The 23713-nt window shown below is 40.7% G+C and overlaps 1 protein-coding gene across 1 annotated transcript in view; it reads left to right on the forward strand.

Annotated features, from left to right (window-relative positions):
- LOC124798432 overlaps positions 1 to 23713 on the forward strand; it is a 292118-nt gene that overhangs the window by 251069 nt on the left and 17336 nt on the right. Inside the window, exon 14 of the mRNA XM_047261841.1 lies at positions 159 to 315. Within this exon, the coding sequence (XP_047117797.1) occupies positions 159 to 315 (157 nt within the window). The remainder of the gene's footprint in view (positions 1 to 158; positions 316 to 23713) is intronic.

Here is a 23713-nt window from a genome sequence, read left to right on the forward strand (position 1 = left end):
TCCTGAATTGTTTCAGGCTAATACCAGATTGGTTCCTTTAAAAGTGCATTGTCGATTTCCTTCCCCATCCCTGAAACATTCCGTCTCTAATGTCAATGGGATGTTAAAGCATAATCTTCTTTCATTAAGTTAAATTTCATCTAATTGTTCTTTTCCAGGAACTGATTTAAAAATACATGCAAGGCTGTTATGCATGTTGATGGATGTTGCATATTGGCTTGTTGACATTCATCTCTGTCTGTACTGGACACTTGATGTTTACCAAATATTAAGAGAACTTCTGGTAATAACACAGATTGCTGGTCTTTCAACAAGGTAAATATTTTCTGTGTAGTTATTTGTAATTGTGCTAATAACAAGTTTGAACTGTAACATTGTTGACAGTTTCAAGTATTGTTGTTTTATCTTCCATGGGTAACTCATCATTAAGCAAAAAAGTCTTCATTGCTCAAAAACGCGAAGTAAGAGTAATATCCGGTGCCTGCCCATGATCATCTTCTAGACATCTGTTTAAGGAGTTGGGCATTCTGACTACTGCTTCACAGAATATTTATTTCCACATGAAGTTTGTTGTAAATAATCCAATACAGTTCAGAAGGAACAATCATGTTCATAGTTCCAGTACCGGAATGAAAAATAGTATTCATTACTCTCTGTTAAGGTTTTCTTTAGCGCAAAAAGGGGTGCACGATGCTGCAACAACAAATTTTGATCACTTACCTGGTGGTATAAAATGTCTTGAAAGACAGCCAAGTAAAATTCTGTAGAAAAACATCTGTGCACAAAAAAAAGAAAAAAAAAAGCTTCTAAGTGTTTAGCATACAGGCACATTTGCAAATTAATTTGTAACGAGAATGTAAAATGACTTGTTCCACACATCATTACAATTTATGTATGGATCATTATCCATGAAACAAGAAATCTACTCTCTGCTCTAATTCTCTGTACTCCTTTCTGTGAGGATGTGTCAAATATGAACTGAAATTTAAATCTGGTTGCTATGGTAGTGGACTGAAATGGACATGACCTTGACAGGATGCTGGTGGGAATGTCTGAAATAGCATTGTGAGGCTGCAGTTAGTGTGACACAACCACTCAAGTCAGGCCACCATTTGCAACCAAGAAATACATCTGTTGCTTTGCGCATAATCACCAAGTTTCTTGCGAAAGAAGACCCCAAACCTGTGAAAATTTTTAGGAAGCTCTGTGTACAGTTTGGGAAGAAATACTTTTGAAGCTCCAAGTATGTGAATGGAATAAAACATTTGTGGCAGGATGGGTCACTGTGGAAAATGTACCCCCACCAAAGATAACCACAGACAAGCATGTCACCAGAAAACATTTATACTGTACAGGACCTTATTGCAGAAGATCTACACATAAATCTTTCCGAAGTTGCTTTGACTTACTTAATCCCTTTTACTCCAATGTGGAGCATAGGTCACATATTAGAGCTCTCCATCTGATGCTGTCTGTTGCCATCTTCTTGATGTTACTCCAGGAGTGGCCCAGTGGCTGCCAATTCAACTTCAACAGTCCTGCGCCAGGTCGACCTCGGTCTGCCCTTCCTACTTGCTCCTTGTGGGTTCCATTCTAAAGCCTGCTTTGGAATATGTTGCGGGCCTCTTCCCAGGGTGTGTCCGATCCATCTTCATTTCCTTTCTTTTACGATTATCTTGGATTTACATTGTTGGGTGCGTTGCCATATTTCTTGGTTTGAGATAACATTTGGCCACCGTACTCCCAGTATAGTTCTCAAACATTTATTGATGAAGGTTTGTACTCTTGTTTTAATTTGTGCTGCCACTTTCCACATCTCACACCCGAAAAAGAGAACAGATTTTACATTTGAATCAAAGATTTTAAGCTTCGCCTTCAACAATATTTCAAGCTTCGCCTTCAACAATATTTCACGAGATGTCCAAACTGGTCGCGGCTGGGCAAATGCCCCTTTTCCGTTTTTGATCCTACTTTCGACGTCTTCTGTCGCCCCTCCACTTTTGGAATCAATACTTCCCAGATAACAAAAGCTCTCCACCTGCTCAATCTCCTCTTCTTTCACAGCTAGTACATTCTTGTTCTTACTGTTCATCCTAAGCTCTTTAGTCTTAGCCATGTTTATTTTTAATCCAACTCTCTGAGCTTCTGTTTCCAATTCCTTAAGCTTCTCACTCATATCCTTAAAAGTGTGGGACAGAAAGAAGATGTCATCCGCAAAATCCAGGTCCTCAAGGCTATCACATGGAGTCCATTGTATACTTCTCCTTTTCTCTCGAGTTACCTACTTCATGACACCATCGAATGTCGGCAAAAACAGCAGTGGTGAAAGCAAACAACCCTGCCTTACTCCAGAATTAAAATGAATGGTTCCGAGAGATTTCCATCCTATTTCACCTGGCAAGTATATTCTCTGTACATGGTCTTCACGATGCTGATGATCTTTGGAGGTACTCCGTAATTCTGCATTGTTTTCCAGATGGCTTCACACTGCACGCTATAAAGGCTTTTTCAAAGTCAACAAAAGCCAGATACAAAGGAGACCAGTATTCCATAGATTACTCAATAATGATGTTCATGGTGTTGATTTGGTCTGTGTGCATGATCTGCTTTCTCTAAAACTAGCCTTTTCTTTCCTGAGCTTACTATCCATGGCCACTCTGAGACGGTTTAAAACAATCCTTGAAAATACTTTACTGGGTATTGACAAAAGTGTGATGTCATGCCAGTTGTGGCACTTTGTAAGGTCTCCTTTCTTGGGCAACTTGATAAGGATTCCTTTCCTCCAATCTTCTGGGATGGTTTCTGTGTTCCAGATTTCTTGGAACAGGGGCAGTAACATATCTCCTGTTACTTCATAGTCTGCCTTGAGCATTTCCGCCACCATGCTGTCTACACCAGGTGCCTTGTTATTCTTGCAGCTTTTAAGAGCCTTGATAATTTTGCTCTTGCTGGAAGGTTGAGTATTGATTTGCAGTGCAGGTGCTTCCTGTTGGTCTAGTTCCTCCTGCTCTTGTTCTTCTTGATGGATCAGGGTCATATGGAACACCTCACTGAAATATTTCTTCCATCACTTTACCTGCTGCTCGCTGTTGGTCAACAGTTCCCCCTCTTTCAACTTCACTGGCTTACTTTCGTTAAAGCTTTTCTGTTAGATGATATTATATAGCTCTTTCGAATTGCCCCTTTCTGCTGCCTGTTGAGCTCTTTCTGCAAGCTGTTCTACCTGATTTCTTCTATCAGATCTAGCACTTCTCTTCACTTGCTGATGAACTTCATTGTACCTTGCCCTAAGGCATTGTTTTTTTCATTGTCCCTACTCTGGTTGATCAAGGCCTTTATTTCTCTTAAATCTTCTGCCATGTATGATCAGATATCCATGGCTTCCTTCTGGTGTCCTGGAATCCTAATACCTTCTCACTGGAATTTAGGAAGGTTTTCTTGATTTTATTCCACTTCCTCTCCACTTGTGTACTTGCCTCTTCCTCACTTCGATCCTCCACCTCCAACTTATTATATCGGTTTTTCAACTCCTGCACAAACTCTTTTCTTATGTCTTTGTTTTGAAGTTTTCTAACAGTGAATCTTTTCTGCCTGCAATTTGCATCTTGATGACCAGTAGCAGCCATCTTTAACCATACTTCAGCTATTACAAGATGATGATCACTTCTGCTGTCAGCACTTCTTCTGTTTCGGACATGGAGAAGGGAACACCTCCACATCTGGCTAATTGAAAAATGAAAAAATGATCGATCTGATTTTGTGTCTTGCCATCTGGTGAAAGCCATGTTATTTTATTGAAGAGTTTGTATGGGAACACCAGTCCTCCAATAACCAGCCTGTTGTTAAGGCACATATCAATGAAACTCTCTGTCATCATTTTGGACTCCAGCCTCATGTTTTCCCATAACTTTCTCTAAGCCTTTTTGTGTCTTTCTTTTTGATCCTGGCTAGAACCTCTCCCAATTGTCCGTAGAAATTGTTCTTTCCTTGAGTGTCTGCTTGTTCTGTGGGTGCATAACACCACACAAGATACGTATTTCTTACTCTGGTCTTGAGTTACGCTGTAATAATCTGACCTGAGATTGGCTTCCACTCTAATAAGCTTCTCCTTGCTTCTCTTGCCAGTAGTATACCCATTATCACGGTCTTCTCTTTCCTCTTTCCCTGACTACAGAAGTATCTTCCCATCGCTCAACCTGAATTCCCCAGAACCATTCCATCGTGTTTCGCTCAGTCCAAGTATCCTCAGTTTGTATCGTTCCATCTCCCTAGAGACTTGTTCCAGTTTTCCTGACTCGAACATTGTTCTCACATTCCGAAACCCGCTCTTGTCCTTGTTTTCAAGCCATAGATCACGAACAAGATGTATGTCTGGTTTGCTCTCTTCTGTGTTTCAGTAACGGTATAATTTTTAAGAGGCGGGGTTGTTAGCCTCACGCCCAATACCCAACCTGTAGTTCCAGGATTTGTATTAGGTTTCTCCCCTAGGGAAGCTGGCTTCACTACGCCTCTAGAGCCCTCCCTGCCCTTTTTGTGGGACACATTTCGTCTTGCTCCTTAATCGAGACCAATCCGGCTTGGGTGACCCTGCCAGTAGCTACGCTACCGCCGACATAGCTCTCGACTTCATGGAAGCACGCAAGCCCTCCCGCCTGGCACTGAAGTTGCCTACTACAAGGCGGTGTCCCCTAGGAGGGAAAGTTGCTTTGGCAGAAGGAGTAAGCTCTGGAAGTGGCCATCGTCACGGATGGTGATTCTTCTGCATGACAATTCAAGGCTGCACTCTGCTGCATTAACAAAGGAAAAACTGGAGGAAAGTCATTGGACAATTCTGGAACATTCTCCTTATAGCCCAGACTCATCACCCTGCAACTAGCATATTTTTTGATTCCTCAAAGAAGTACTTGGAGGACAACAGTTCGATAACAAATGCAGCAGTAGTTAATTTCACGTATGAGTGGTTGTCACATGTCCCTTTTCTTTCTTTGAGGATGGTATTTATATGTGGCCAGTAAAATGGGGAAAATGTGTAGCAATGTCAGGAGAATAGATAGAAAAATCAGGTGGGTGTATTTTTTGTTCAGGTTGATTCATTAAAGTTCAAAAAAAAAATTCAAGTTCATAATGGAGTTCCCATCATATGAACTGTAACACTGTCATTTATATTGCCAGAAATTTGCTCAATTTTCTTTTTATGTTCCTCTGAATTATGAGGTATTTCAGGTGTACTAAGAATTTAATGTCCGGTCTATAGACATGCTGGATAGTATATGGTACAACCTTTTTGTTACACCTTTCGAGGGATTTTTAAAAATTGTGTGAAATGTGGGGGAAAAGTAAAAGATAGAAAATTACTTTTTCAGCATGTAACCTATAAAACATCACTGTATTAATTATACTGACTTGTAATGGAGGACCATTAGACTAACATAAATTTGATGTACCATTATGAACACATCTGTTTTTTTCACCAAGAAACCTATGCCTTCATCAAAAATACATTCCAGAATTGTAGTCCATTTTAACTTATTGTGATGAATTTCTTCTATATGGTTTTCAATTTCTTGAACGTAGTGGAAAGCTTTGCTGTCCACACCTGCATCTTTCTTCCGTATAGACACACAGAAGATTTACAACTTTATCATAAACATGATGGAAATCTTACACTGGATGATCTAATTGCTTCTTTTCCCACAATGAAGTGATGATACTTTCACAATCATCATTATTTCATAGATATGCTAGGAAGAATCTATTTTCCTCATTTGTTTTTTTGAAAGACCCAACTGTCCAGAAGCAGTTGTGGTGGTGGACTCCTTAACCTCCATCCATGACTTCATGTAAGGCGGGGAATCTAGAATCGATATTCTAAAGTAGGCAGGATTCTTTCCAGCTTCCACAGAAGTGAATACCTTCTGTACACTATATCTTTTAAAATGTGTTTGAAAAGTGTGCATAGTTCCCAAATCCAAGGGCTGCAACGTGCTGGTGCAGATTGTTAGCAAGAACTCTTAACTGCATATTCCATAAATTTACATTTTTAGGGTGTGCAGGGTAACAATCTAGAAATATGAGAAATTTTCTGTTTTAAGCTCCCATTTTTGAATCAAGACAATGCAACTGTTTTCAGATAGTTTTGATGTCATCCATGCTTCATGATTGGCACTGTAGTTCATGGGCAAAGTATTCATATTTTTAAAACAGGAAAAGACATTGCAATGCCTGTGTTATTGTGAATACAATGAAAAGTTCCTTCAGATAGGTACCTTTAAAATTACAGTCAGCTGTTCACCAAAAGTTCTTAAGTTCACACTATTTTCTTCCCCACATACAGTTTTGTATGCCACATTATATCACTTCTGACAATCCACCTATTAGATCTACAGAAATTTTCATTCTGAATGTATTCCTTCAGCACCTTTTCATGTAACATCATGCTGTTATCAGGATGTTGGAAGCACATGCTTTCTGAAACCTATTCATCATCATCCCAGCTCCATATGTTTCAAGTAACTTGCATAATGTCTTCCCCTTTTCATATTTGTTCCACTTCTGTTTGCACTTTTTAAAACTGAATTTTTGTTTTAAATGATGGTATTGAGTGTGAACCCAGGTATTCCTAAACTCTTTGCAAGTGAGACATGTTCCACAATGAGATTCAACTTTCTCAAAAAAATTATTTGCTTTTCCATCAAGAGAGTCTTCATATCTCTTGTTGTAATAAAACTGTAAAAGTAAAACACTATATTTCTACTTAAAACAAACACTTAACAACACAAAATGTCATGTACAAAATAACAGCTATGAACGATGCTGCACGCATTTAAAACGCACTGCACAGTGGATTATGGAAGTAGCCCCTTATAAGAGAATACCAGTGCACATGTGGCAGATCACTATCCCCTAGGTTCTGTCTTTCTTTCTCAACATATTCATTCACTTGTTTAACATCATATTTCAGCTGAAGTAATTTTTGGTTGCCTTCTTCAATGTGTTCCACAAAAAATAATGGGTTTGTCCAAGGAAAAATCTCTCTTTTTCGAGTACACAACAAGTATTGGATGAATTTTGTTTTCTTCCCAATTGGCTGGCTCGTCTTTCACTCCATGGGGTAGCCCTGGTAGGGAAAGTAGTAGGATTGTAACTGTCTGATGAGATAACTGTATCATAACGGCCATAGTTTTGGTTTAATCTGATATATTTCATGTGTGAGTCTTTGCCCGGCTGCCACAAACTCTGATTCAGGGCTCTCCCCACGGGGCCACCTAGCTGCAATGAAGATCATCTCTCACAACAGCCATTGCCGGGAATTGTGATACCCCAAGAAGATGAGTTTCTATTCCTTGATATGTTTGGGGAGCTAAAGTGCGTGTCAGTTATGTTGGCGGCCGAGTTTGGGTTCGTTCTGCGCATCTGACTTCACAAAACACAGTCAGCCAATGAACAGAGAACGACGTTGCCACATCTCGACTGAAGTGTAGAGCATGGACGAGTGTCTTCAGTTTTAGAAACGTTCAGTCATAAATAAAGTAATGGAACAAAAGCAATGTCTTGATAGCAGACATTCTTTTATAGAAAGTTTGGAAAAAGCATTCTTTATACCAATTGCTTCATATTCTATTAATTAATTAAACCAAACAAGCAATAAGACTCCTAATTCAGGCGATACCGAGGAAAGGTGTTTGTATCACTCTCACGAACCGCTTTTTCGCAATAAAGAACAGCGGTAATTGTTTACTTCCTATTGTACTTTGACGAAGCATGAGTAATTCATAGTCATACCAACAGTGTTTGTCAGTACTTTGCGCGACGTGTTATAGTCCTAATGGCGTTATGTAGTTAGACGAGGTGCGTTAGCGTAACGGTTAAGGTGTTGGGCTGCTGTGCGAAAGGTTATGAGTTCAAACCTTGTGTAGTGCTTAATATTTTCATTATTTAAAAATAATATTGAAGTGGCTTACTTCACGAATTATATTCGTTTGAATGCAATTTTTTGAAATTTCTCGTGCTTTGTCTCTTCATTAACCCTTTTGCTGCTGCAGACACGTGCTCGCCGCATTCCGCGCTGTGTGCGATTTTGTCATCACTGCACTGTTCGCCTGTGCAGACACATGGTGTTCCCACTGCTTTGACACACTTATCATTCGATTTCACAAAAACTATTTGGCCCAAAAATTTGATTTTTACACGTCTTCTTGACTGATACCTTCCCCCCCATAAATGACTTAATTTTGTTTCGATGTTCAACGCAGTTATTATGCAGCATTAAATGTAGTAAACCATTGCACGAAATTTTGAAGAGTTTGCAGAGGTAGAAGTCCATAGCGTATACTTTCCGTATGGTCGATTTTAGTTGCCACAATGTTGAGAATGTAATGTGGACAAGATACTTAAATTTCATATAAAATTTACTGTATAACAATATCTCATTTAATAAGTACGACATAGGTGTTGTATGTAATATTGAGAAATATTCCGTCTTTCGCGACTGTAATAAAAGTATTATTTACACTGGACGTGTTTGGATTTATTTTAAAGCACTTCAATCAAGGAAAGGTATGGCACATACACAATGGTACTCATGTTCTCTTTCTTGTTTTTATTCCACAGTCACAGTTTTACCAATGGTACTGAATTATATTCCTCTTCTGCAACTGTAATAAGGGGCTTATTTAGACCAGACGCGTTTCTCTCTTTTGAAGCATCTTCAGTGGACAGTATTTTGTCTCCTCCATTGCCAAGTCACCTTTCGTAGTTTTGTGCTGCAGTAACACAGTATTCAACGTTTGTGTTGGCAGATCAGTGTTTTAGGAAATAAATGATGTTTGTGTGTGCCACACACAAAAATTATATTTGACATAGCTCAGAACACTTCACTGATAGATGGTATATTCAAGTCCTAATGTTTTTGTAAGTCCACAGTTTTGTTTAATGTATTTTGTCTACTTCCTTTTGATTGATTGAAGTGCTTTAAAATAAAGCCAAATGTGCTCAGTGTAAATAAAACTTTTGTTACAGTTGCAAAAGACAGAATATTTCTCAATATTACATACGACACCTAAGTGGTACTAAAATGAGCTATCGTTACACAGTAAATTTTATATGAAATTTAGGTATCTTGTCCACATTTCATTCTCAACATTGTGGCAACTAAAATCGACCATACGGAAAGTATACTCTATGGACTTCTACCTCTGCAACCTCTTCAAAATTTCGTGCAATGGTTTACTATATTTAATGCTGCATAATAACTGCGTTGAACATCGAAACAAAATTAAGTCATTTATGGGGGGAAGGTAGCAGCGAAAGGCTTAATGCAGCCGTGGTGGCTTTACTTCATGAACTGCGTGCTCCCCCCCAAACGTAAGCTTGCGAACTATGCTATACTATGGCGCTGCTTCTATTGGTGCGTGCGTCGTGTGCAACTGGCAACGCAGCAATCTCCCGCGTCTGGGCGGGCATGCGCGAGCCGCCAAGATAAAAGAATTGAACTATAGCAGCTCGGGCATCAGCAGTGTGATACCTGTGGTGTCAGGGGGGCTTTATCAAAAGGGTACTTAAAGACTATACTATGTAAGATTGGTTACTGCATTGCCTTTTAAATGTGTGTATGAGACTATGCAGATATTCTCCACAGGTGATATTGAATGCTGCTTGCAGTAGGAGTTATTTATGATGCCCTTTCCTAGTTGGTATGCACTACAAAAAAAATTTTGGGCATTAAGTTTAAGCCCAGAAGGCACATCCCACCATCTATGAGGTGTTTACATGCTTATTCTGTAATAATGTGTAATCCTGCTGCAAGGTGTAACTAAAATGCATTAATTGTGGACGATCACTGCACGAAAGTAGTCCTTGCGAACAACCCCCTTTTTGTTTCAACTGTACAGAACACCATTCTCCTCATTCACCAGATTGCCCATTCTTTAAGAAAGAAAAGAAGATACGAGAGTATAAGTCTATTGATCATCTAGCTTATACCTAGGAGAAAAATAATAATAATAATAATAATAATAATGCCTACATCCTGTTGACATTACCCATTATGAGAAAGTTGCAGCAATTTCCAGCCCTCACCCCCTCCCCAGTTTTTGCCCTTCTTTCTTATGGTCCCCATGGCAGCGCCTTCAGGAACTACTTTCTGCACCCAGCTGGAAAAGTAGCTTCCTCCTCCGGTGCCTACTGGTGATAGGGCTTCCTCACATAACCATTCTATGCGGAAACCTGTAAGTCAGAGGCCCGATGTCAGCCAGTGACTACCGTATTTACTCGAATCTAAGCCGCACTCGAATCTAAGCCGCACCTGAAAAATGAGACTCGAAAGAAAGGAAAAAAAAAATCCCGAATCTAAGCCATACCTGAAATCTGAGACTCGAAATTCAAGGGGAGGGAAAAGTTTTAGGCCGCACCTCCAAATCGAAACAAAGTTGGTCCATTCTAACATGAGACACAATTTAGGTATAATGAATGACGATACAGCTACAGTAGTTTGGTTCGAGTCGTAAGCTTAGCAGTTAAGCTTTACCACGTAGCCATTGCTATGCGTCAGGCGCTCCGTCCGTATTTATACGGGTACCCTTCCTTTTTCACGTGCTTCGTCTGGTTTGGATCGATTGCTTATTTTGCTTTGATCTGATAATTACGGTTTTATTTGTTATAGGTGTTTACGTCACTCTAAGCTGAAAATGCATTACTGTGCTGTGTCATACATTGTTTGTCGCATTCTGATAGTGCGTGTTTACGCCCTGTCGCCGCTCGCGGCATGGCTTGCTTTTGTGCGCGCTACCGCCGCTTACAATTAAAAAAACAAGAGAGAGGAATTGTCTCATTAGCGAAACAATGGCAAGAGACTATTTGTTGTTACTTACACTGCTGCTTTCTTTGATAATGATCAACAAGAACCAAATAATAGACTGCGTATGATAGAACATGTACTGAACGAGAGTTAGGCGAAAATTTTTCCCCGTTTGAAAATCTTTGCGGCCGCTTCTTTAGTACGTCAAATTCTGCACACAAATTAGAGTCATCTTAGATTTAAAAATCTAGTCAGTTGCCGTGCTTTATTTCTGACTGTATCACTATTAGGCATAAGAATAATATATAAACATGACACGATACGTATATTTTTCCGCGTTTGCTGTTGTCTCTAGTTTCGTAGTTTATTAGGCAGACAGGATTTAAATGAGATAGCAGGAAATACGAAAGAATACATGGTAAAATGTTTATATTCATATTACTCTTATGGTGAAGAGAATACTGCATGTGATTCACATTTCATCAGGTTCCTATTAGCAACCATCTCTTCTCACAGGTAGGAAAAAATTCAGAACTTAGAGTTGGCCATATTGACAAACATCTCAAACAGTCGTGCCAGTAGGATTTTCGTAGTACATTGAAATTCTGCTACATTCGAAGATGAACAATTCGGAATTTGTATTATTTCGTTGGATAATGTATGAAAATGCAGTGGTCGAAACTCGGGGCGGAGAAAAAAAGCTTGTCTTCCATTTCTTTTTTTCTTTAAATTTATTTACTGACGCATTGGTTTTGGCGCCAGTATTTATCTTTGTGCCTACAAAGCATGCCTGTGTAGCGCTACATATGTTCGGCGGCAGAAGTTAGTTGTGGTGGGACCTACCAACATTTTTCAGAACTTCCGCTTGCTTTGCACTCGATTCTAAGCCGCAGGCGGTTTTTTGGATTACAAAAACCGGAAAAAAAGTGCGGCTTAGATTCGAGTAAATACGGTAAAGGAGTCATGGCCTGTGGATGTCAGGGCTCCCTGCTCTTCATTTGTCCCTTTGCTTGCTGTGAATAGGCCATCAAAGACTGGGCTGACTTACACATTGCGTGGTCCAAAAAGGCAACTGGCAGTTGTAGCCTCTGCTGTTATCTTTGCCCCCTCTCTGTCAGATATCATAGTCGAGGTCCGATGCGATCACCTTGCACTGCTAACCTCCTTTCTACAGGTTTCTTCCATCACTCTGATGCTGTGGTGGACCAAAGACACTGCCACAGCAATTCAGGATCATTGTAGCCTCCTGCAATGTCTCAAGCAGCATCCTTCATAGGTTGGTTGCTCTTCCCACTTTTTTTTATGACTCCACACTAAGGCTCCGTATCTAATTCATCGCAGTAACGTGGTTAGCTGCTGGGAGTGCCGTGTCTCCTCATCAGGACCATGAACCTCTTTCTCTCAGAAGTGAGCCAAACTCAGTTGTCTTCTGGGCCACCAAAGATAATCAACTGTTCCAGGTATTGTCCTTCAATGTGATCTTTGTACCAGTGTGTAGTTTCTGCTAAACACCTGCAACCCACTTCATGACAACATCGGCATCTTCTTACCTGGCTATCTGTCTACTGCAGAAATGACTAGTCCAAGACATCCTCCTACATTTCACCTCCTGCCAAATGGAATTACGTAGTGAACCTTTCAACGACTGCGAAATACTTCAGCCTCTTGCCTCGTCTCATGATACAGCCTGCAACGATCTTTAAACATTACTACTTAACTTGCGTTGGCCTGTGGTTCGTCGATGTTGTGGGTGCTGCGAATAATGAGAACATCACGAAAATGTCAAGCTTGATAAATTATTTATTGACATTACCTGATCGACGGAACTGACGTAAGTGCAAAAGAGACGGAACTGAACTGAACTGAACTGAACTGAACTGAACTGAACTGCACTGACTCCTGAAGTAAACAAAACTTGACTGACTGCCCGCTGTTACATTTGTACAGCTTATAAAATATAATGTCAAATAACATAATATTTATACCATCATCTTGGTTTTATGTGTGAAAATTAATTCACAATCTGATTTCAATAATTATTTTGATTTTACCTTATTTTCATAATTAGTGACTGTATGGATTTTATTGCTAACATGTGTTCGAAGTATACACATCGTGCTTCGCCAGATTACATAAATTAAATACACACATTTTCTCAAATACCGGAATTTCATAAATTTGGGTGGTGTAACTAACAAGAGGTAAATATCTGCATAATTCACAAGCATAATTAATTACAATGAATTACATAAAAATGAATAACAAATTAATTTACACAACTGGATAATGATTGTTATTTTCATTTGAGTCGTAATGAGGTTTTTGTTAGCAAATTTACAAATTGCAGTTATTGTAATTTGAGGCATTAGTTATTTGTGCGAACATTTCCACAGCTTCTTAATATTTGTTGCTAAACATTTATTACTTCAATTTCACGATTTGATATTCAATTTGGCATATGTACATATTTTTGTTAATGACAACATATATTGTATATGTATTTACAAAGGAGGACAGGTTTTCAGGCAAACTTAACTGAACAATACGTATAAAAATACACATAAAAGGCCCTAGGAATCACTGAATAGTACGATAAATACACTTACGCATATCAAAAACGGTGGTATCGGACAGTTCATAATGATCTTGGGGCAGGCTGTTGCATAATACATCCGCAGCCACTCTTACAATACTTATATGAATGGCTGCTAAATACATATAGACAATCTGGTACTTTCAAATCACATATCTTCAATACATTTAAATTATCTTAGTACTAGTTTTAATGGAAAAAATCAAATTTTATTGTTCTTAACTGCCACTCCAGTCACTGGTTCGCATCGCACATCTTAAGGAATTGGCAGCTCACTACCATCAGTCCTTTTGCGCTGTCCATCTTGTGTCTGCAACCCCTCTTTTTCTGGCAGTCTCTATGCTGCAATAGCACAGTCCACGATTAGCTTCACACATTTTAGTTTTTACTTCCAGGTCAGGTAAGGATCTTGGATACAGTTCTCTACGTAGGAACAGGGATGAACTCATTACTCAACTAGCACACTGGACTCGCATTCGGAAGGACGACGGTTCAATCCCGCGTCCAGCCATCCTCATTTAGGTTTTCTGTGATTTCCCTAAATCGCTTCAGGCAAATGCTGGGATGGTTCCTTTGAAAGGGCACGGCCGACTTCATTCCATAATCCAATGAGACCATTGACCTCGCTGTCTGGTCTCCTTCCTCAAACAGCCCCAACCCCCCTCATTACTCAAGGTACTCGTGTAGGTTACAATTAAGGTGACATCAGGTATAAATACACCAAAATCATTCGCATATTGTCCTATACTATTAGCATATTTATAAACAAAATCTCACAAAGATAAGCATATTTAAACTGTAAAGATTTCATTATATACAGATTAAAGTCAATGAAAAAAAAATAAATTATATAAGTATAATTTCTTTTTGATTAGTATTTCAGTATATTCCACTATACAGTGTATTTGACACCCCACCCCCAAAATCTCATTTAACTCTTTATCATATCAAACATAAACTCACAGGCTGTTCCTCATCACACAATCTTGTAATGGCATACTTTTCACAAAATGTCTTTTGTCACAGTGCAACATGTCCATTTGTACATCTCATTAGCAGTTTCCCATGTTGTAATGCCTGTAATTCTCATAGAAACACCTTTGAACTACTTCATGCTATCACTTCCCACAGATCAAATACATGCTCTACAGAATATAAGAACAATAATCTCCATTATCTTATATACTCACAGATTCATTCTGTCATGAAAATGCTAAAACTAACTTATCTATGACTATTATACACTGTACACTACACTACACACACATGTGGGTCTAGAAAATTGTCTTTTACTTCCAGAACCATACATTGTCCCACCAATTAGCTCCTGAATGTCATCACAAGTTCATAAAGCTAATAACATGCACAGAAAAAGTAAACATTCCTTACTAATACAGATTGTCCACAGAGTGTGGTGGCCAGAAAGTAGTTTCTTAACAACACTTACAATACTTATTATATACATAGTACAGACTTTAACCTATTATCATCTTTATCTCTACAAAGTTGTCGTAACTTTCTCACTATGTTTTACACAACTCATTTCTCACAATCATTACTGTAAGAAAGTCAAATTTAATACACAGTTTACATTTTCAAATTATTCCTCAAATAATGTCACTCATTCACATTACATACAGAAAACTTATACTACATAGAATGGATAGTATTTACAGTAACAGATAACTTCTTTACAAGTTCATAGATGAGTAAATGATGTAGCATCCAAAAATGAAAAGAAGAAAATAGAATGCTACATAGCTTGGAGACCTAGTGCTCACCAAGCACTTGACACAAAGATGTGGTGTCCTCCTGATGGCATTTACATCATCTGATTTTTTTCTTTGTGTGTGACACTTGCTTTAGGGTTTCAGTTCATTTATATTACGTAAACTAAATAACCTTCCAGGTTTTGGATACACTAACCTGTATGCATTTGGGTATGGCATAGACTGAATTTTGAATGGCCAATATAGATATCAAATAATTTCTTTAATTTGTTGCTTATAGCCTTGGATTTTTCATGTGTCTTCACAAGGACCAGATCATAGATTTCAAAATTTGTAGGCTTCAATATCTTATCATGGCTGTTTTCCTCAATTTTCCTTGTTGTTCCATTACTTTCTTGACTATTTCTTCTCTTTCCTGTGGACTCATAGCCTTACATGCTGGGAATTCAATTAATTCATTGATCAGTTTTAGTAGTTTCTTGTGATACATTATTTCATATGGGCAAAACCCAGTAAGTGAATGCTGTAAGCTGTTCAGTATATCTTCAAAGCTGTCTACATACTCTATCCAACTTACACGATTCTTGTTGCAATAAGTTCTAAATAATCTCCCTATTTGTCTCATGTAACGTTCAGCCGGATTGCTTGACGGGTTGTAAGCTGATATCAGAATATAGCTTATGTTCTCATCATCAACAACTGTTTTCTAAAGTTTAGAAGTAAATTGTGCTCCATTGTCAGAAATACCTTTGTGAAATAGTCTCTTCTAATTTTCAAAATGATGTTCTTATTTGTTGCTTTCTTTAAAGGATATAGTTTAATGAATTTTGAAAAAAGATCCACCATGACAAATATGTAACAAAACCCTCCTTTAGCCATAGACAGTGATCCATAATAATCGGCTGCTACAAGTTGTAGTTGTTCTTTTGGCAAGATGTTTTGCATACATCCTTTGCAGGTTTGACTTCTAACTTTTACCCTCTGGCACCTGCCACATGAAGATAATTGCTTCCTCAGTCTCCTGTCAGTGATGTAAAAGTATACATCCTCTTGGATCTTTTGGATACATTTCTGTGTCCCACAATGTCCGAAACTCTCGTACATACTTTATCAATACTTTAGTATACTGCTGTCCCCAACACAATCTCCAAGCATCACTGTCTGCACTGTATCTGAAAAAGTATACCCTTGTGCACTTTATAATACTGCTCTACTTTCTCGTATCCTCTCTTACCCAGATAACTTTTAACTAACTACCAATTAGAATCGTGGTTCTGATATCTACAGATGTCATTACAAATTTCCATGATTTCATTCTCATCTTCCATTCATTTTAGATACATAATCCAAAATTCCATTTCACACTCATCACTGTTATTTTCACCTTCTCCTCCCGTTGGCAATCTTGATAGAGCATCAGCAATTGCATTTTCTTCACCTTTTTATAATTTACTGTATAGTTGAACTGCTGGAGGAATAGTGCCCACCTAGTTATCTTGCTGTGATGCAAAGTACACTCTTTTATATAGATTAAAGCCTTATGGTCTGTGTATACTACTGCTTGATGTCCTAATAAGTAATTATTGAATTTGGTGAAAGCCCAATAGACTGCTAACAATTCTTTTTCGGTGACAGTATATGACTTCTCACGTTTTTGTCAAGTTCAATTGGCAAAAGCTATTGATCTATGCTCTATCACACCATCTACAATCTTTTCTTGGAACAAATGAGCTCCCAGCCCATAGTCACTGCTGTCAGTCATAATGCAAGATGGCTTTGTAAGATCAGGTCTGTATAACATTTTACTGTTGCACATCTGTTTCTTGATGTTGTTGAATGCCTCCTGACAATCCTTGTCCCATACCAAAATGATGTTTTTCTTCAACAGGTTGTTCAAACATGGTGCATTTAAAGTTTGAGTGCTGACAAACTTACAAATGGTTCAGATGGCTCTGAGCACTATGCGACTTAACTTCTGAGGTCATCAGTCGCCTAGAACTTAGAACTAATTAAACCTAACTAACCTAAGGACATCACACACATCCATGCCCGAGGCAGGATTCGAACATGCGACCGCAGCGGTCACGCGGTTCCAGACTGAAGTGCCTTTAACCGCACGGCCACACCGGCCGGCACAAACTTACAGTAGTAGCCACAAACTCCATAGAAAGATTTAAGTTGTTTCTAAGTCTTGGGCGCAGGAAATTTTGCAATGGCTTCAAGTTTTTCTTTACCCGGGAAGAATCTTTCTCCTGAGATGGTATGGCCTAAAAATTTGAGTTGTTTAACCCCAAATTTGCACTTATCTAATTTTAATGACATACGTCCCTGTCTCAATCTATAACTCACTTCAGCCAACAAGCGTATATGTTCTTCCCAACTTTTTCCTGTTACAAGTATGTCATCAACATAAAGGACTACTTTACTTAATAACTGTTTTTCTAGAACAAAATCCAATGCTTGGATAAATTCTGCAACTGCTACATAAAGACCAAATGGTGCAACACAATAGCAATAGCATCTTCCTCCATACAAAAATGTAGTATATTTCCTAGACTGAATCTCCAATGGTACCTGATGGAAACCTGCTGTTAAGTCTAAACTGGACATACTTCATATGTTCAAACTTATGTAGTAACTCATCAATGTTCTCAGGGTAATAGTTTTCCTCTCAAGGTATGTGTGTAAATGTCTCGAATTGAGCACAAGTCTTACTCCACCGTCATGTTTGGAAACTACCACCAACAGGTTATTATATGCAGTATTGCACCTTTTGATTACTTCCCACTATTCCATCTTTTGTAGTTCTCTCTCCACAACTTTTCTTTTTGAGATGGGTACTCCGTATGGTTTGATAAAAAATGGTTCATGAGGTTTAAGATTAAGTCTACATTGAAAGGTTTTCACTTTCCCAGTTTTCTCACTGAACATGTCTTTGTAGTCCCACAATAAACTATCTAATTGATCTGTCTGTTTTTTATATAGACTCCCAGCTTCCTTTAGTTTGTTGGTCAATAATTCAGCATATTTGTCTTCACTGTATTCTTCTTCATTGTGTTCCTTGTTAAAGTCGATCTTTTCATTTACACAAATCACTCTTCTCATTTGAAAATTATACTCTAGGCAGTTTTGGATGATAAGTTCAGACACATGTGTTACATCTGTCTTTGAGTTGGTAAGCTTTAACTTTTTGTAATTCCAGTCAAAATCTGCATTTACTCCTTGTATCCAATTCACTCCAAACAAAATATTTTCATTGAGGTCAGGGACTATGAAACATCCTTGGTTATACTGTAGATCATTAGTGGTGAAAGATATTAAGGCTTGTCTGTTTACAACTTTGCAATGCCTACCAGTTGGTCCCTTAATTTTGATTCCAATAACAGGGTATTCTTCAAAGTCAGCGCTGTGCCTTACCTGGTTTCTAAATTTTTCGGAAGTGGCAAAAACAGGACTACCCATGTCTAAGAGGCAAACGCCCTCATAATTTGCAACTTTTATACGTACATATGGAAAACCTAAAACTTTTTCTTTCCTGCTTTCATCATCTTCATGCAACAAATCATCCTCAATCTCTCTAAAGTCCAAGTCATTTATACCATTTTTATCTGCACAATTTCTCTTACTTTGTCCGTATTTTCCTTAGAGCTACATCAGATGACTGCTTAATGTCATGTCCCTCTTTTACACACTGTCTACTTTTCCCGGAACTGATTTCACCTCGAAGCCGAAGCCGACCTTGGGGAAGATCAGTTTGGATTCCGTATAAATGTTGGAACACGTGAAGCAATACTGACTTATCTTAAAAGAAAGATTAAGGAAAGGCAAACCTACATTTCTAGCATTTGTAGTTTTAGAGAAAGCTTTTGACAATGTTCACTGGAATACTTTCTTTCAAATTCAGAAGGCGACAGGGGTAAAATACAGGGAGCAAAAGGCTATTTACAATTTCTACAGAAATCAGATGGCAGTTACAAGAGTTGAGGGACATGAAAGGGAAGCAGTGGTTAGGAGAGGAGTGAGACAGGGTTGTAGCCTATCCCCGATGTTATTCAATCTGTATATTGAGCAAGTAGTAAAGGAAACAAAAGAAAAGTTCAGAGTAGGTATTAAAATCCATGGAGAAGAAATAAAAACTTTGAGGTTCGCCGATGACATGGTAATTCTGTCAGAGACAGCAAAGGGCTTGGAAGAGCAGCTGAACGGAATGGACATCGACTTGAAAGGAGGGTATAAGATGAACATCAACAAAAGCAAAACGAGGATAATGGAATGTAGTTGAATTAAGTCTGGTGATGCTGAGGGAATTAGATTAGGAAATGAGACACTTAAAGTAGTAAAGGAGTTTTGCTATTTGGGGAGCAAAATAACTGATGATGGTCGAAGTAGAGAGGATATAAAATGCAGACTGGCAATGGCAAGGAAAGCGTTTCTGAAGAAAAGAAATTTGTTAACATCGAGTATTGATTTAAGTGTCAGGAAGTCGTTTCTGAAAATATTTGTATGGAGTGTAGCCGTGTATGGAAGTGAAACATGTACGATAAATAGTTTAGACAGGAAGAGAGTAGAAGCTTTCGAAATGTGGTGCTACAGAAGAATGCTGAAGATTAGATGGGTAGATCACATAACTAATGAGGAGTTATTGAATAGAATTGGGGAAAAGAGGAGCTTGTGGCACAACTTGACTAGAAGAAGGGATCGGTTGGTAGGACATGTTCTGAGGCATCAAGGGATCACCAATTTAGTTCTGGAGGGCAGCGTGGAGGGTAAAAATCGTAGAGGGAGACCAAGAGATGAATACACTAAGCAGATTCAGAAGGATGTAGGTTGCAGTAGGTACTGGGAGATGAAGCAGCTTGCACAGGATAGAGTAGCATGGAGAGCTGCATCAAACCAGTCTCAGGACTGAAGACCACAACAACAACGATCTCACTGTAAACCTGCTGATTGGTTCTACCTTTCCAGTTGTAATGCAGTTCTTCACAAATAATCTTGATGACTCTTTTTTTACTCTGTCACTGTCACTATAACTCTTATAAGTATCCCATAAAATTTCTAGCCTCAAATCTAAATCATGATGGCTGTCCACGTGTTCCTTATCTGATACCTTCCCAGTTTCCATTGGCACAAACTGGTTCCCATATTCTTCACTGACATCATCATCTTCACCATTAAATAAATTTTCTTTAACCTCCATATACACCATGCCATCTAATTCTTCATCCCATTCTTCATTACTACGTACACTTCCACTATCAATCTTTGCCCCCCCCCCCCCCCCCCCCCCCCCCCCAGGGGATCCACAACTCTTTTGTGGATACGTGCGTAGCGAGCACGGGGCCCCGAGCTAATGTGGCCTTCCTTCCTTTCCGGGCTGCATACCTTCCCTTTCCGCATCCTTCCCCATCCCCTGTCTTCACCCCCCCCCCCCCCCCTCACCTCTGGCTCTTTCCTTCACTTTCTCCCCCTCTGGGAGTATGGTTTGCGCCTACGTCCGGAGACGGACGCTTGTAAATGTACCGCATTCTTCTTCTTCCTTGCTTGTATGTCTTCTTCCTTCCTTTGTCCTTCTCTTTTCCTTACCTCTTCTCTTTACCCTTTTCTCCGCTGCGGCGTTTGAGACCCCCTCTTCTTTCCTTTCCCTTTCTCTTTCTTCCTCCCTGTGCGTGTCTGAAGGCCGACCCACGCACTTCCATGCGTAGCCGGTGACGGGGTAACGCGTAATTCCCCGCCCCGGGTAGACAGGTAGGACACGTACGTACCCCCTGGTAAAGGCCAGGCCCAGGGAGGGGTGATTACCCGAGCTGATACCTTCCGAAAGTGCCGATTGGTCCCTCCGTCCGTTTGTCGGGAGGTGTGACCTGAGGTGTGAACAATCACCTAAGGCGGGAGTGCCCTCGGTGAGGGCCCCCACAAGGGAGGAGCGCGCCATCGGAGACGCCGGTAATCATGGGGGATTCTTCCGCAATGGTTTCCTCACCTTCCACTATGTCTGCTCACAAACGTAAGTTCACTGAGTCTCAGCCACAGACGGTTCTTCCATCGTTGCCACAGTTCCTTGTTGTTTCTCGGTCTGACGAAGGTCACGACTTTTCCACGGTCAACCCTTTCATTATTCAGAAAGGTGTCGACGCAATTGCGGGTCCTGTAAAGTCTTGTTCCAGATTACGGAATGGTACCCTGTTGTTAGAAACGCACAGTGCCCTCCAGGCTCAAAAATTGCTGCGTACTTCTCTGCTCCACACCTTCCCTGTCCGGGTGGAACCGCACCATACCTTAAATTCCTCGCGTGGAGTCGTTTATACACGCTCCCTCGATGGATTGTCTGACGAAGAAATTCAGCACTACCTGTCTGACCAGGGCGTCACCGCTGTTCATCGGGTTATGAAAAGGGTTGACTCGAACATCATTCCAACCCGCACTGTCTTCTTGACATTTGACAAAGTTCACCTCCCATCAAAAATCAAAGCAGGCTATGAGATAATTTCCGTTCGCCCTTATGTCCCAAACCCTACGCGTTGCTATCGATGTCAGCAGTTCAATCACACCAGCCAGTCCTGTTCCAATCCGGCCAAATGTGTTACGTGTGGCAAGGATGCCCATGAGGGTGCTTGTCCACCTCCATCCCCTCACTGCATCAACTGTATGGGTGACCACGCTGCTTCCTCTCGAGATTGCCCGGTTTTTAAGGATGAAAAGCTCATCCAGGAAATAAGAGTGAAGGAAAAGGTGTCGACCTTTGCTGCTCGAAAGTTACTCGCCAGTCGACAGCCCACCGTGCCTCAGAAAGGAAAATACAGCACTGTCCTTGCTTCTCCTCGGCCAACAAAGGAGGCGGCCACGCAGACTTGCGACCTCACATTTAGTACCACGGTCGTCAGATCGGCCAGCGCAAAGATCGCCCGTTCAACCTCACCACTTTCGCCTGCCCACTCTCTGGCTCACCCTTCGTCGGGTTCTGCTAAATCTCGAGCCCAAAAGTCAGACGCCAAGTCTTCGAAAAAAGAGCATTCTCGTGAAGAGTTTTTACGTACTGCAACTTCACAACCATCGGTTCCTCCTTCATCTAAACATCATACCTCCAAGAAGGCTACGAAGAAACACAGTTCCTCTCCTTCTCCGCCAAGGCGTGTCCCAACTACAGCACCATCTGGCGGAAATCGCCCTCGGCCATCTTCCGTGTCGCCGAGGCGCACAGCTGGTGGCCGGTCAACTGGCCGATCGTTGGAGGCAGGAGCTGCTCCTGACCAACCTATGGATCAGGATCTTCTGCCTTCGACTGAATGCCATTCCATGCTGTCGGTCGCAAGCTCTGAGCAGTCGTTGAGTTGACAGCACCCTTGGTCACGTTTCTCCATTTTCTGTTCACCCTATGTCCATTATCCACTGGAATATCCGCGGCATTCGCGCCAATCGGGATGAATTGTCGATCCTCTTACGATCCTACTCGCCGGTCATCTTCTGTCTTCAGGAAACAAAGCTGCGTCCCCATGACCGCTTTGTTCTCCCTCATTTTCAGTCCGTCCGATATGACCTCCCCTCTGTTGAAGGCACTCCAGCCCATGGAGGACTCATGATTCTGCTCCATGATACTCTCCATTATCACCCAATCCCCTTAAACAGTTCCTTCCAAGCTGTCGCCGTCCGTCTTTCCCTTTCTGGATACACGTTCTCTCTATGTACGGTATACATTCCATCGTCTACACCACTGGCACGAGCTGATCTCCTTCATCTTCTTGATCAGCTTCCACCCCCCTATTTGCTGGTTGGGGACTTCAATGCCCACCACCCGCTTTGGGGATCTCCACATCCTTGTCCACGTGGCTCACTATTGCTAGACGTCTTCCACCAAGCGGATCTAGTCTGCCTCAACACTGGGGTCCCCACATTTTTGTCTGCCTCCACGGCAAATTTATCTCATTTGGACCTTGCGGTCGGTACTGTTCCGCTAGCCCGGCGCTTCGAATGGTTCGCCCTTGATGATACACACTCGAGTGACCACTTTCCATGTGTCCTTCGACTGCAGCCTCAACTGCCATATACGCGCTCGCGACGCTGGAAGTTTGCCCAAGCCGATTGGACACTTTTTTCGTCTCTAGCGACATTCGATGACCGTCGCTTTCCCAGCGTCGACGATGAGGTCACACATTTTACCGACGTTATTCTCACAGCTGCGGAACGTTCAATACCACGCACCTCCGAATTGCCCCGGCGCCCCCCAGTTCCTTGGTGGAACGAGGCATGCCGTGACACAATACGTGAGCGGCGACGTGCTCTTCGCATTTTCCGTCACCATCCTACTTTAGCCAACTGTATCCGATATAAGCAGCTCCGTGCGCGATGCCGTCGCGTCATCCGCGATAGCAAGAAGGCAAGCTGGCAATTCTTTATTAGCTCATTTAACACCTTCACTCCCTCCTCGGAAGTTTGGAGTCGGCTTCGACGGTTCTCAGGCGCGCCTAGTTTCTCCCCGGTCTCTGGGCTCACTGTCGCGCATGATACCTTAGTGGACCCCGTCGCAATTTCTAACTCATTGGGTCAGCACTTGGCTGAGATTTCGAGCTCTTCAAATTACCCGCCAGCGTTTCTCCCGAA

Source organism: Schistocerca piceifrons, chromosome 5 (assembly GCF_021461385.2).
Source record: "Schistocerca piceifrons isolate TAMUIC-IGC-003096 chromosome 5, iqSchPice1.1, whole genome shotgun sequence".
NCBI lineage: Eukaryota > Metazoa > Arthropoda > Insecta > Orthoptera > Acrididae > Schistocerca > Schistocerca piceifrons.